General features: G+C 32.0%; 1 protein-coding gene across 1 annotated transcript in view; it reads right to left on the minus strand.

Moving 5' to 3' along the window:
* Hook1 (hook microtubule tethering protein 1) overlaps nucleotides 1-16,601 on the minus strand; it is a 53,435-nt gene that overhangs the window by 22,018 nt on the left and 14,816 nt on the right. The window contains exons 6-10 of the mRNA XM_076862360.1: nucleotides 14,907-14,974; nucleotides 13,797-13,859; nucleotides 12,784-12,867; nucleotides 1,817-1,983; nucleotides 130-270 (exon numbers count right to left, since the gene is read on the minus strand). Of these exons, the coding sequence (XP_076718475.1) occupies nucleotides 130-270; nucleotides 1,817-1,983; nucleotides 12,784-12,867; nucleotides 13,797-13,859; nucleotides 14,907-14,974 (523 nt within the window). The remainder of the gene's footprint in view (nucleotides 1-129; nucleotides 271-1,816; nucleotides 1,984-12,783; nucleotides 12,868-13,796; nucleotides 13,860-14,906; nucleotides 14,975-16,601) is intronic.

Below are 16,601 nucleotides of genomic sequence, written 5' to 3' on the forward strand. Positions count from 1 at the left end.
AACATGAATAAAAAGTGTTCAACATTTTATATATTGGCAAAACTCTTTAAGAATTTCTGATTAAAGCACGGAATATTCACATTAGCTAAAAACTTAGAATTAACATAAATATATTTAGGCCTGCCATACCTAAGAACATCTATTTCATCCTTCAGGGCTCTTGTTTCTTCAGCAAGACTAGTCAATTCATCATTCCTATGCTGAAATTCAATTAATTGCTTTTCAAGTTCTTCACAGTGAACACGGTAATCATCTTTTGCAGCTTCAAGCCTTGCACAAAGAAAATAAGTGATTATTTGTAATATAATCATTTATAATATAATATTCTATAAATATTTATAATTTCCACCAATTGTCTTCCTACTGAGACATGACATGACATACTTAAATTCCACATTCAAAAAGAGTAGGAAAGATTGAAGGAATAAGGTATTTGGGGCTCTTAAATTTGTAACAGGCATGAAAAGTAAGTTTAATGTTCTGAATTTTCATTTACACTTCCAAAACATGTGCTTAGTAACCTCTATAGAGTCTAACAGAAATTTTAATTTCAAAAGAGGAAGAGAAAAATGCATAAGATAAATTCACTGTTTAAAAAATAGTTGACATGTAAAGAGGTTAAATATTAACTCTGAGGAGACTGCAATAAATTAATGACAATGTATGTAGAAAACTTTGTGATATCAGAAAGTAACAAACTGCTCAAAAAAGGATGTTGAAAGGCTAAAATCACCAGTTTAAAGGCTTTTCACTGACCAAATCTGGGAAAATTTGACCCTCGAAATAAGTGATGATAGTAACGGATTTACAGTCCTCTGAATAAGAGTCCATTTCTAAACAGAATGCATAATTCTGGATTTCAAAGAAGGGGTAAAAAAACCAACAACTTTATAAGGGACACTGAAACAACTGATGGAATTTGAATACAATATGCAGATTAGATAATGTTTAATCAGTGACAAATTTCCTATACTGAGGATGTCCTTGTTTTTAGGAAATACACACTGAAATAAAGAGGCATGTCTCCAAATTAGTGTCAAATGATTCAGAAAAACGTTTAACTATATGAATAGAGAAACTATTAAAGCAAATAGAGAAAACTGTAAAACTCCAAATATAAAACACTGTAAAAGCAGAGTTCTTTGTAGTATTATTGCAACTTTTTTTTTTTTTTGCAAGTTTGAAATGATATAAAAAAAATTGTATGGTAAATTAGCATGTTTGGGGGCTGGGGTTGTGGCTCAGTGGTAGACTGCTCACCTAACACGTGTGAGGCCCTGGGTTCAATCCTCAGCACCACATAAAAATAAATAAATAAAATAAAGGTATTGGGTCCAACTATAAAAAAATATTAAAAAAATTAGCATGTCTGTCTTTAAGATCTCATGGTGCAAGACTCAGTGGTAAGCACACAAGCAACCATCAATGTTTATTAAAGGTAAGAACTCTATTTTTAAAAGAAATAATATTAATGTTCAAGTAAGAAGCGTTTAAGATTTGTATTTTTTCCACTCATTATCAGATTACCTCTCTTATGTGAGAAACTCCCTATTTCTTCCAAGCTTCATTATTCACTCTCTTGAACTCTTACTGGGTGGCATATGGCCTTCATTTGTCCTGTATCTTTGCACTGTTTTACATAATTTACTTGCTTATCTGGACAATAAGTCCAGTGAGGCAGGAACCACTTGGTATTTTTAGTAGCTTAATCAGTGTCTTAAACATGTTTAATATACTAATAATTAGTTGATATGATTTTTAGCTACTAGTTTAATGAAAAGAATTCTATAAAATAATTTTTTACTAAAAATGCTACCTGAAGTTCTCTTCCTGTAACTGTTCTAGTTGTAATTGTGCATGAAAATACTTCTTTGCAACCATCGTATTTGGATCATCAAAAGAGCCATCCAACTGGTCAAGTTTTTCATTCATCATCTCATTCTCAGAAACCAGCGAATTCTTCTCATCTTGAAGTGCAGTCACCTAAAAAACAAATACAGAAATATAAGCAGCAATAACAACAACAACAAAACTCACAGAATTGGGAGTTCTTGATTCTAATTCTAACAAGGTCATGAAAAAGCTTGACTAATCAGATTAGATGATTTCTAAGAATACTTTCAACTCTGAAATTCTGAGTCTAGGAAGTTTGGGAAAAACAAAGAAATCAAATTAGTACACATATGTAATATACAGTAAGGATGCTTTTAGAATATTATACCTGTCTCAGTTTTGGAAATAAAATGTGTCTAAATCTCTAAAATTTAATATGTGAATACAACTTCAAAACATTAATTTGTCCCTTTTTTGTCAAAACTATCTTTCAAAATGCTTTCATCTATGCAAAGTTATCATCTGGGGTTCATAGTGAAAAATAATCAGTCACATATCACATATTCAGGAAACAAGTATATTTGGTTGATGAACCAATACCAAAAAGCTTAACTGTTTCCATTTGCACAGAGACTTTGTGTTTATGATTTAAAATGGATAATAAAATGTCTAAGTGCAGAACTACAAAAATGTCAGTACCTGATACATGTTTTAAATTCCTTTAAAACAAGCATGTTTTTTTCTCTTGGTTCTAATTCTTTTCTATTTAAGAATTTTTTAGGTACAGCTATGACTTTTCATAAGCCCAAAATTTTACATACATTTTACCAAGAACTAGATAAAAAGGTGTCCCATTATCATTGACATCCATAATATTATTGGACAAGATTGCTATTTATATTTTCAATAGGCACAACCAATTCCATAAGTGAATGAGATGACATATAGAAACAATGAACTAAAAAGGAAATTAAATCAAGTGATTGCATTAAATACCATATAGGCAAGTTACAAACACTGTTCTCGGTTATATTATTAAAATGGAGACTAAGCCTGAAAAATTCCTCAACAGACAAAACCAGTTAGGCTTTTTAAGTGATCTAAACTTTGTTAGATTTGCAAATGTAAGTGCAACTTACCTTGAGCTATTTCTTACAAATGCTGTATTAAAGAAAAACAGTATTTAAGCTCAACTGATGCGAAGAACCAACAAGATTAAAATTATACAACCAGGGACTTTCAACCAAATAGGCAACATGTACCTATAACCTATCTTTTCTTTATTTCTGTAGTAACCCTATTACCGTCTTCCAACTGTTTCCTAAGTGGAGGGTCCAAACCACTCTGGTTTGGAGTTGCCTAATTCATGAATATAATAAACTCAATAAAACTGCATTGTACCTAAGTTAACTTTTTAATACTTCTAAATGAGAAATATGAAGGCAGTCCAGGAAACTGTCTCTAGGTGGACAATGTAAACACACAACTTTCTGTTTCTAAATTCAAAGCATGCATCCATGCTTATTATGTAAGGAATCAGTGACTATTATTTGTCATGTATAGTTCTAAGCGATTCAGATACAAATAAAAGAGTTTCTGCCCTTAAAACCCTTCAGTAGAAATGTAAATAATTAAATAAGAGATGTTGGTGGTGGTTTGATGAAAGCATACTATAGAGTCGGGGGTAGAGCAAAAAGAAAGGACTACATGTTGAGTATCCCTCATCTGAAATGCTTTAGGGGCCAAAAGTTTTCAGATTTTGGAGCAGTTGTACCTATTTAATGAGATAACTTGGGGATAAGACTCAAATCTAAATGCAAAATTCATTTATGTTTCATATACAACTTACAATAGCCTAAAGGTAACAATATTTAAAAAAAATAATTTTGTACATGAAACAAAGCTTGTATATGCTGAGCCAACCAAAAGCAATGGTGTCACTATCTTAGCCAACCATGTGGACAATCTGGTTCTTTGACATCACTATCACTACCATTCCTGACTATGAATGTATATGGTACATAAGTACTAATTTTCTTAATGTATTAACACATAAGTACTAACAATAAAATATATGATGCACCATCAATAAAATGCCCAAACTAGACAGCACAGTGGTATCACTAGAATCTCTGTACCCATGCTTATAAAGCACCAACAACAAACAATGGCAACTTTCTTACAAATCCTGTCAGTTTATAAAATCAGAGACTTAAAGACAAAAGTAACTGAGGAGGAAATATTTGAAAAGGCTTCCTAGGAGACCTTCTTCCAGTTTACTGACATTCTGTAGGTATATTTTTTTACATATTTAAGGAGATTTGATATAACTTCTTTTTCACTTGATATAATCTTTCAAAAATCACCACCTTATTCATCTTATCATTGAATACAATCCCATACCAGAGACTGTACCAGGCATAACACAACTTTCTTTATTCACTTTTGTTTCCAACAATGGCAATAACATATACAGCATTCTTCATGTTAAACTCCTTTTGAAAACCTATATATTCATGCTTCTGTTCATTGCTACTAACATGCTGTTTAAGAAAATGTTTTATATTTATTCTTCATTAATCTATTGATACCCTGGTCACGTGGATAAGTTAACAGTCACATTTGGGAGAAAGCACATGGAATAAGCATTACTTTTAATGAGAATTTCAAAGAGCATGAACAGAACATTTGTCACGGAATAACAAAATCTTACAGTCATAGTCCAAATTTTCCAGTAGTGAGCACAATTCACCTGTACAAAACATTTGTGAATCAGTCAGAAAAGATATCCCTGCTGATCCATGCCTTTGTTATAATGATAAATGATTACTAAGAAATACATTCCTTTAAAATAGCAAGGACACAAATTTGCCTATCATACACTTCTTCATGCCTATTAATTAGCACATCCAATCACAGTTATTCTGTCCTTGCCATTCTTTATTTGCTTAGGGACTGTCTCATCAGCTGTAGTCAATGTCTTTCAAAGGGAAAAAGTGCCAAAACACTGATGTTTCTTCACCATTACATCTTGCTCTGACATCAGATTTCATCAGCAATGACCTTAGCAAACTCATTGATATATTTCTACGCTGCTTTGTGACCATCATATGCTTTATTGACACAAATCTTGAAAAATTTACTGTTGTGTCTTCTCTTAAATTTCTGAAATGAGCCTATTGCATATTTGGTGTCCTTCAACTTTTAATTCATCATGATACATCTTTCTTCTCTCATATGATTAATATAGCATTAAATGGTTTATGTGTTCACTGTTGACACTGATGGGTCTGCTCTTTCAACAGATGATCAATTTCACTTTAGCTTTATGCAGTGGTTTTTAATTTTTTTGTCCTATTCATCATTTTAGCATAGAACACTTCACTCCTCTGTTTCTTTAGGTCACATATGCTATACACTCCTATACCATACTCTCCAGTTAGATATTTTACACATATACCACTGCCCAGTTTCTCCAACAGCTTGATTTTTGTGTTACAAAAACAAATTCTTCCTCTTTATCACTGTTAACCACAGGAGTTTATTAAGGGTTTTTAAAAAAATGTTTTTGATAATATCTTTATACCACAAAGCAGAAAATATTTTAAAAACCCAGTAAGTAACGCACGTAGGTCTAGGCCTCATGTGGGGTACCGTAGGGATCTTGACATTGCATGGGGGAATATTGGAGTGGGAGAAAAGATACACCACATCTGAAAGAAGCTGGAAAGGTCTTACTCCCTTGAGGACACCAACTGAAGTATGTGTTTTACATCCACATTTTTGACTGCAACTCATAACCTGAGGTTGGATGTGAAATTTACCACTTGTCACATCATGTCAGTGCTTAAAAAATTTTAGATTTTGGATCATTTCAGATCTTGGTTTAATGATGCTCAACCTATTGTCTCATTCTAGCTTAAGGGTAAGGTAAGGGCTGTCATAAAATTGTGGATACAGGAGAAACAAAGCCCTCAGTCTTTAAACTAGGTGGATCCTCTAAAGAAGGAAGAACAACAAGGGCAAATTTTAGTTTTCAACATCTGGTATGTAACCACCCTTGTTCCTATCAATTTCACCACAGAATGAAAGGAGAGGAGATTAAACTTTCAAGCTCCTTGGACCCACCCCAGATCCATGACTTGGAATGTTAAGAGGTGGTTCTAGGCATCTTTTTCACAAGCTCCCATGGTGCTATATTCTTTAGTTTCACTCTGAACCTGCCTTCCCCCTCTGTTTCAGATTTATAAACCTTTCAACTAAAACTGCAAGATTACATACTTGATAGTATGTATTATAAACACTTAAATTTTTTAATGCAGAATTTTGTGTTCTTTACTCAATAAGAATTTCTGAGAAAACTATACGAAGGTCCTATAAAATTTTTACACCTAAATGGCTCAATTCCTAATCTTTATATGAAGTATTCTATGATTAAATATGATCCATATGAAAATAACATATTTTAGTTGCTTTGCATGTGTGTGTGGGGCTGTGTATTACAATGTATGGTTAGGAAAGATGCAGAAAACAGATATTTGCTTTACTGAAATACAGAGGACTGTTTTCTTTCTTTCTTTTTGTGGTGCTGGGGATCAAACCCAGGGCCTTGTGCATGCAAGGCAAGCATTCTACCAACTAAGCTATATCCCCAGCAAGGACTAACTTCTTTTAAAGATGAATTTAAAAGATCTGAATTCTGTTGCAATTACTACCTAAGTTACTTTGTTATATTTAAAAACCATTAAGTGTTGAAAATATTAACCAGCCCTATCACTTCAGATATTTGAAGTGACTTCATCTGGCAAGAATAATTTTTCAGAGATTAAACTATTCAGCTCATTATTTGACCAAAAAAAAAAAAAAAAAAGCAAATTATTTAGAGTATACTAAGTGGGTACACGTAAACTTTATTTTTTTATTAGAGCATTATAGTTATACATAGTAGTTGGGTTTATCCTGACAGAATCATACATGCATAGAATTCAATTTGAGTTCTTAATCTCCCCTTTTTCCCTCCTCTCCACCTGACTCTCCCCCATTCTCCTCCTCTACTCTATTGGTCTTCTTTTTGTTTATTTATTTTTTGCTGGTTCTTTCACTTATACATAAATGTGAAATTTCCTGTGGTATATTTGTATATGTACATGTGATTTTTAAAAAATTCACTCCACATTTCCTCCACTTTCTCATTCCTACTCTTTCCCTCTCAATCTCCTCCTACACTACCAATCTTACCTATATCTTTATGATATCCAATTCTCCCCTCCTTTTATTTTACTCTAGCTTCCAAATTTGAGAAAAAAATTCAACCCTTTATTTTATGATGTTCTCCATTTTCATCCATCTACTAGCAAATTTCATCCTTCTTTATGGCTGAGTAAAACAGCATGGTGTGTGTATGTAAGTGTGCGTATATGTGTGTGTGTGTGTGTGTGTGTGTGTGTGTATGTGTGTTTGTGTATGTATATGTATCTCATGTATGTATATAACATTTATATATCACAATTTTTAACCCATTCATCTCTTGACAGTGATATAGGTTGATGCCATAAATTTAATTATTGTGAATTACGTTGCTATAAACAGTGCAGTTACTGCATTGTTAGTTTTTTGTTTTTTTCTTTTTAGGAATCTTCATACTACTTTCCATAGTGGTTGTACTAGTCTACAGTCCCATCAATGTGCAAGTATACCTTCTTTTCCTGCATCCTCACCTGCATTTATTATTGTGTTATTGATATTGCCATATGGACCAGAGTGAGATGAAACCTTACTATAGTTTGGATTTACATTTTCCTTATTACTAGAGATATTGAAGGGTTTTTTTTATAAATTTATTGGGCATTTGTTTTTCCTCTTTGGAGAAGGTTCTGTTTATAGATTTTTGTCCATTTATTGATTATTTATTTTTTTGTGTTAAATTTTTTGAGTTCTTTATATATTCTGGATATTAATCCCCTCAGAGTAGCTGGCAAAGACTGTTTTCCATTCTGCAGGCTCTCTCCACACTCCTGTTTCTTTTGCTTTGAAGAAGCTTTTTAATTTGATGGCATCCCACTTATTGAGTCCTGGTTTTATTTTTTGTACTTTGGAGGTCTTATTAAGAAAGTCAGTGCCAACACTAATATGATGGAGTGTTGACCCTATGTTTTTCTTCTAGCCGTTGCAATGTTTCTAGTCTAATTCCTAAGTCTTTAATCCATTTTGATTTGACTTTTGTGCAGGGTGAGAGACAGGAACCAAGTTTCATTTCTATATATAGTTATCCAGTTTTTCCAGCATCATATTTGTTAAAAAGGCTGTAATTCCTCCAAAATATATTTTTGGCATTTTTGTCAAGTATCAGATGGCTATAAGTATGTGGGTTTGTCTGTCTTCTATTCTGTTCCATTGGTCTTCTTTGTTACTACAGCTCTAGATAGGGTATAGCAATGTTCCCTGCATGACTTTTCTTGCTCAGTATTGTTTTGCTATTCTGGGTCTCTTATTCTTCCACATAAGGATCTTTCTTTCTAATTCTATGAAGAATGTCATTTATATTTGATGAGGATTGTATTGAATCTGTATATTGCTTCTGGTACTGTGGCCATTTTGACAATATTGATTCTGCCTATCCAAGAACATGGGAGGTCTTACCATCTTCTCAAGATCTTCAATTTCTTTCTGTGCTATAATTTCCATTGTAGGGATCTTTTACCTCATCAGTTAGATTAATTCCCAAGAATTTTATTTTATTTTGAGGTTATTGTGAACAGGATGGTTTTCCTGATTTCTTTCCTGGCTCAATCACTGTTAGAATATACAAAAACTATTCATTTATGGGTGTTGATCCTACATTTATAAGCTCTAGAAGTTTTCTGGTAGAGTTTTTGTTGTTCTAGATAAAGGATTATGTCATCAGCAAACAGGCAGTTTGACTTATTCTTTTCCTATTTGCATCCTTTAATTTCCTTCTAATGCCTGATTGCTCTGGCTAGTGTTTTGAGAATTATATTGAATAGAAGTGGTGAGAGTTAACATATTTGTCTTGTTTCTAAATTTTACAGGAAATGCTTTCATTTTTTTTCCATTCAGTATGATGTTGGCTTTGGAATTATAATAACTAGTGTTTATAATGTTGAGATAATATCCTTCTACCCCTAGCTTTTCTGGTATTTTTACCATCAAGAGTGCTGAATTTTATCAAAGGTCTTTTCTGCATCTGTTGAAACAATCATGTGATTCTTGCCCTTAATTTTGTTTAAGTGGTAAACTACATTTACTGGCTTGAGTATGTTGAACCAACCTTGCATCCCTGGGATAAAACCCACTTGATCATGGTGCGTTATCTTCTTGATTTGTTTTGAATGCAGCTTTCATAAAGGATTTCTTCATCTATGTTCATCAGGCATACTAGTCTGTAGTCTTCTTCCCTTGATGTATCTTTGTCTGGTTTTGGTAATAGTGTTATACTAGACTCATTGAATGTATTTGAGGTATTCCGTCCCTTTCGATTTCATGGAATAATATGAGGAAAACTGGCATTAGTTCTTTAAAGATCTGGTAAAACTCTGCTGAGAATTCATCTGGTCCTGGGCTTTTCTTTGTTGGAAGGCTTTTAATTGCTATTTCAATTTCATTTCTTGATACTGGTCTGTTTAGGTTTTCTGTATCTTCCTGTTTCAATTTGAACAGTTCATGTATCTGGAAATTTATCTTCTAGATTTTGCAGTTTATTGGAGTATAAATTTTCTACAAAGTTTCTAATAAGCCTCTGGATATCAGAAGTGTCTGTGGTGATCTCCTTTTTCATCTACAATTTATTTTTATATGGGTCTTCTCTTTCAGTTAGTCTGGCTACGGGTTTGTCAATCTTATTTATCTTTTCAAAGAACAAACTCTATGTTGTACTGATCCTGTATATTATTTTATTCTCAATTTTATTAATTTTGGCCCTGATCTTAACTGATTCCTGTCTTCTAATGATTTTGTATTAGTCAGTCTTCTTTTTAAGGTCTTGAGGGAGAACAAAGTTTGTTTGTGTAGGCACTCAATGCTAGAAATTTACCTCAGAACTGGTCTTTATACAGTTTTAGAGATTTTGATACATTTTATCTCCATTCTTGTTTCTAAGAATTTCTCAATTTCTACTCTCACTTCAGAGTGTTGTTCAATCTCCATGTGTTTATGTGATTTCTATTATTTTTCTTGCTGTTGACTTCTAGTTTCATTCCAGAATGCTCCAATATGATACATAGTATTACACTGATGTTTTTTGTTATTTGCTAAGAATGACATTATGACCTAGGATATGGTCTGTTTTAAAAAAGTTCCCTGAGTTACTAAGAAGGTAAGTCAAATGTTTTAGGGTAATATATTCTGTAGATGTCCACTAGGTTCATCTGATTTATACTTTTCTTTTTTTAAAAAAGAGAGAGAGAGAGAGAGAGAGAGAGAGAGAGAGAGAGAGATATTTTAATATTTATTTTTTAGTTTTCGGCGGACGCAACATCTTTGTTTGTATGTGGTGCTGAGGCTCAAACCCGGGCCGCACACATGCCAGGCAAGTGCGCTACCGCTTGAGCCACATCCCCAGCCCCTATACTTTTCTTTAGGTTGAAAATGCCTTTATTAATTTTATGTTTTGATGAACTATTGGTGAAAAATGTGTGTGAAATCACCCAATATCATTGTGTTAGGTCTATTGAGATTTAATGTCAAGGAGTTTTATTTTGTTTTATGTATTTGGGTGTGCTGACATTCAAGGCATATGTATTTACTATCATTATATTTTCTTGTTATAAAAATTGATCCCTTTACCATAATGTAGTGGCCTTGGCTCTTCTGATTAAGTTTAGTTTGAAATCAGCTTTGTCAGATATGGGAATATGTATGTATGGTTATTTTCAGACTTCATTTCTATGGAATATTTTTTTTCCATCCTTTCATCATTTCTATGGAATATTTTTTTCCATCCTTTCATCTTTAGCTTGTGAGCGTCTTTGCCCAAGTCTCTTGCAAGAAGCATATAGTTATATCTTGTTTTTTTGATCCTTTCTGCTAATTTATGTATTTTAATTGGGAAATTGAGACTATTAACATTCAGTTAGTACAGGTATGTGTTTGTGGTTTCCTGTCATTTTGATTTTTTGCTATATTTAATACTGTCTTGATTCTCATTTAATAGATTACTCTTCTGTTGAATTTCCTCTATTTTGGAACTTCGGGGATTTGTTTTGGGGTTCCTCTGTAGGTGTAATCCTGCAGTGTAGATGATAGGCAGAACTCTAAATTTAAACTTCTAAAAGTCAGGGTTTGGATTTGGGAAAATTTTGGAATGCTGTAGGTAGGTATTTGAGATATGATCCATGCCCCCTATTTCTGAGGACCTGCCATTCTTGGTTGGACTTCTAAATTTCTGGTGCCTCCAGTAAAATTCTTCCTTTTAGTATCTTCCCTTTAGCTGTTATGGGGTGTGAGCAACAATGGGAGCTTTCTCTCTTGGAACCCAAAGGATGAATGGCCTGGGTAAAATTTTCTTTGTGCCTGTTAAAGACTCTCTGGTTCGAGCACCCTCTGGGAATCTTCTACTCAGCTACTGGTACTTCCTTTATGAATTCCCAGTCCCATCTCTGCTCACAGATGTACAAGCTACATACACCCACCAACATTTTCTGTGCTACAAAATGCTTCTCACCCCTGGGGTGATCTATTTTGGATTCCCTTTCCCTGAGCTTCACCTACCAATACCATGTCCGTTAAAATCAGCATTCTTCTCTAATCCACAGGTTTCCGCAAGCCAGTATTTTTATTTTTTAATTTATCTACTTTTCAAGTGTTTCCTTTGTCTGCACTCCCCACTCTGCTCAGCTGCCGCCTCTGGAAACCAAACTAGTACAAATATATTATTATATTTTTTAATATATTTACAAATATATTACTATATATATAATATATCAATTTTTGGTGCTCTATGAATTTTTTTTTACAGTTTAATATTAAGTTTCAATGAATTTCCTTAGCTACTCACCTCAGTTAGAATTAGTCTTCCCACTTTGTAAGTCTTAAGTCTAGTGCTGGGAACTACAGAAGTGTTTCCTTTCTCTGATCTTCCATCTTCTCTCTCCTAACACTTAATCTTTTCTGAACATTTTTTTTTTTTTTAGTCTTACTGCACAACTTTCATATTTGTATTTTCACAGAATAACAATAAACACAAACATAGAGATAGTTCTTCTGTGCCAGGCCCTAAGGATTATTTATATTAGTTCATTTAATCTTGAAAGCATTTGGGAGATAAATACTACCATGATTCCATTTTTCAAAAAGAGGACTGAAGTATAAAGAAATTAAGAAATTTGTCTGAGGACATACATCAGCTGGTAATATGGCCAGGTTCTGAAAATAGATAGCCTGGTTTGACAGTCTATCCTTAACTACTATTGGTGCTCCTACCAAGTTCATTTATGAGTACTAGAATTATATTTATACATATTGATATATATGTAAGCAAAACAAACTAAGCATAAGAGATTACATATGTATGTGTATATAAATAAAAGAGTGTGCATTTTAATTTATTGGGGGTACTACTAGTAAGTATTACTATAAATAGTACTATAAATACTATAAGTAATTAGCACTACTAGGTACTTCTATAAATTATCTCATTTAATATCTAAAAACAACTATGAAGCAAATAGTACAATTTTTCTATTTCATAAAATACACAACTGAGTCCTCATGTAAATAGCTGAAATCTCTAATTAGTAGAATGATTTTCTTAAAAATTGACCAGTGATTTTCAACTATCAGAGAAAATTATTTATGATATTTATGTTTGAATACAGAAGTTTGTAAAAAATGCTTTTAATGTTTCTCCCATAAAATGAAACCCAACTTCTAAAACATGCTGCCAGTTAATTAACAAAGAAAGAACTGTGCTCTGATCAGATTTCTTGTCCATACCTGCATATCTAGTTCTTGGCATCTTTGTTTCAGCTCTTCTTTCTCTGCTAGTGCCTCCTGAAGTTCTTCTAAAGCCCTTTTAAGCTGAAATATGAATCCAAATTCTTAGGAAATCATGTTTAACAAAAATAGAAAAATATATTCTTACAACATAAGCACACTGGTACTAGAAATGTTTTTTTTTAATTTACTCAATTTTGCCTTCTCTGTGTAAATAATATTTACATAGTCATATCAACATTTAAAGTTGAAATCCCACAGAATAAAATTTTGTGTAAATCCTTGGGAAATATTTAAAAATTTTAAGGAGGTATTTTTTTAAATTCTGTCACAGAAAGAACAAAGTATATTTACATTTAAACAAAAATTTTATCAAATAATTAAATTTGAAATGTTTCATGAAATGACTAGCAATGTTATAACAGATAAATAAAAATAAACAAATGTCTAAAGATGTATTTGACCCTTCTCTTGCCCTATCCCCTAAAACCCAGATTGGGTTACACATGGAAAGAGAATGGGGCTTTTTTCTCATGTATACTGTCTTGTAACAAAAAACCTGAAGTCTTCAAGGTATTTCTTCAATATGAGGAAAGTGGATAGAAAGAGTGACAAAAATTATACTACCTTATTATTCAAACTATAATTAAAACTTAGCAGAATTTTTTAGATTGTCTACTATTTAATTATACAACCATCTAGCATGAGCCAAATGTGATTACAAATGTCATAAGGAATGAATATTCAATAACACTCAACTCTTATAAAATGATCAGAAAAAAATCTAGAGACCACTACTACTCACATTCATGAAGGAATTTATTAGAATATTCAGTTTGAATCTTTATGCAAGTACATTATTTGTCCACTAATGTATATGAGCATATAAATACATAAAAACTATGTTCCGTGAAAAAATGTTTTTATACATGCTTTCCTACATAAATCTTATGGAAATAATCGGAAAAGAACTTGTATCACTGAACATTTTCCTCTTGTGCTAAAATACTCACCTGTTGTTCTAATTCTCCAATAGCCTCATTTGTAGGAGAGTTCATTATTTCTTTACTCATCAACTAGAAAATTAAAATAGTGAAATTAAGTACAATAATATAATAATTTAAAGGGAAATATATAAAAGGAAAGTAAAATAATTCTTTATTTAGCTTTTTTTCCCCTTAATTTGCAGATCCTTAGAACACTATCCAAATAAAAATTTTATTAGAGAGCTAATAATAATGTTCAAGAATATTAGTGAGGATATTAAGAACAAATTGTGTTTGAAACATGTAGACTTATTCAAATATTTGTGTAATGAAAAATTATAAGTTCCAAAATTGCTGAATAAAATTGAACACATTAACTGAACAATAACTTTTGAAAATCAATTTTTATATAGCATAAATTGACACTTTTAAAATACAACCTTTAAATGAGTAATATGGCAAAATTCTTAATTTTAGAAGTCATTTTAAAAGTAAAGAAGGGTCCTTTAAAAGTACCTTTTTTTGCACATGCAAGGCAGACTTATTTATGCAAACTCTGACTATATGGAAGCTACTGAAGCCCTGGGTGATATCTTCCCCTAGATTAAGCCCCTTCCAAAGTGTGTTTTTCTTCTGTTTTCTCTCTAATCTCCTTTGCACTCCACCTTATCTGTGCTTTTTAGCCTGATAAAGAATAAACACTGGACCCATGAATCCTGAATTTTTTGCCTCTCCTAAGATAATCAGGATCACTTAATTCCTTGGCTACTTGGCTCCAAAACTTGAATACTACCATATTTTGCTCATGAATCTAATATTCTCAAAGTACAGATGGTATACATGAACTACAATGTCAGGAAAGTAATTAAAATTTCCATCTGCACAAAGGTTGCTTCTCCTGGAAGTTATTTAAAAGACCCTGACAACATTAATTTATCAACCAGCTCTATTTTAGAATCAGAGGTACTAAAATTAGGCTTAAGGTCTTTTATGATATTTTGGGAGAAAAACTAAGAAGACTAAGTAAACCCACTGGAAAGGGTGAGTTTATAAAAGAAAAAATACAAACACCTGCAAAATTTATAACTTTTATATAACACAGTTCAAGATTTTTATACTTATGTGAATATAACTTACCTCTTGAATAGCAGTCATGACCACATGTTGAACAGACTCTTCAAGTGTCATTATATTTTTAATATGTTCTATGATTAAAAAAAAAAATTCAATCTGAAAAAAATCTACTCTTTACCCATAGTACCTTAACAATTCAACAGGATACAAAAATTCATTTACCAAAAAATCTTTTATGCAAATATGTTATTTGTCCACTAATGTATATGAGCATATAAATACTATGAATTGTATGTTCTCCAACTAAAATGACTGCCCCCAAATTTTGATATTATTTTCTAATAAATTTATAGAAAACACATAAGCAGAACAGAAAATGTCAATATTTTTAAATGTTTTTTCCCATAGAATAAATTCTCAAATTTTCTTACAAGTAAAAGGAAAAAATTATAATTAATTTCAAAATAATTTAGGCCCAGAATGTTTCATTTATCACCTATTTACTTTACTCCAGGAAGGCGTCCAACATGACTTACAGTCTCCTGTAAACACTTGCTCAGAACCTAAAAATTTCACCTCAAAGAGATCCTTTCACCTTCCCACAAATATACATGCAGTATTGTCAAGGCAATTTGTCCCAACAGGAAATGAGGAACATAAGAAAGAGCCCTTAATATATTTGCAGTTTTAAATTCACTTCAAATATATGTCCTCCAGCTAAAACAATTACTTTAAAACTTTAAAGACTTGTTATTTTCTAATACTTATATTGCTTTTATGATTCTTCTGGGAAACTTCTAAAAGTCCTCCAAATCTTCTTATCATTTGTGAATCCAAGATTTGAAAAAAGTCTGATAGGTCTTGGTATGCACCTGACCACTAAGTGCTAAGGGGCATGCACAGACCATGGAATTATTTCTTGTCCATGGATTTTCTACATAATGAATTGTTTAAAGTCTGCTGAAATCTTCATAAAAATAATCCCCTTTCCTATCAAGAAGAGAATTTTTAACCAAACCAGTTCAGCCTTTTAAGATTGAGATTGTTGTAACACCTTGGAATCATTTTGAAAATAATGTCTCATGTCAAAAGTACAAAAGTGTGGAGGATGTTTTATAACCTGGATGTGATCTGTTTTTAAATTTTAGTCTAATGACTAATAGATTTTCCATTCATTTGCTCACACTTAAAAAGAGAATTCAGACTTTTTCAAAACTAAATCCAATTAGATGCTTAGATAATCCTGATTTTTTAATAACAAAATGGAGCTATTTCTTTATATTTACTACCTATTAAACTTTCATCCGTATATCCAGATACTGAATTTCCTTTTAAAAATATGAAGACAAAATTGCTCAGTGGTACTTAGAACTACATTATAAACATTCTACATATTTTACTGAACTTTGCAGGATACAACAAAATCATCATTTTCAGGAAAAATTACAGCTTAAATATCAATTACTGGAGTTATACATGAATTACTACTTGTCAGAATGTGACTAAATATTCTGGAAAGTTTCAAAATTCCATAAACAAATATCCCTCAATTTTATGAAAATATCCAATAAGAGATCTTTTGACATTTTTCATGAGGAATAAAAGTCTATAAATAAGTACTTACTTGCCCCCCCTCCAAAAGTACTTTAATGATAAAGACGAATATGAAAAGATATAAAGAGATGCAACTTAATATAAGTTTTCTGGTATCTAATTTCTTTCTAAGTTGATAAACTACCATTGATTACATGTCATTTT

The sequence above is a fragment of the Callospermophilus lateralis genome, chromosome 7 (assembly GCF_048772815.1).
Source record: "Callospermophilus lateralis isolate mCalLat2 chromosome 7, mCalLat2.hap1, whole genome shotgun sequence".
In the NCBI taxonomy this organism is placed as follows: Eukaryota; Metazoa; Chordata; class Mammalia; order Rodentia; family Sciuridae; genus Callospermophilus; species Callospermophilus lateralis.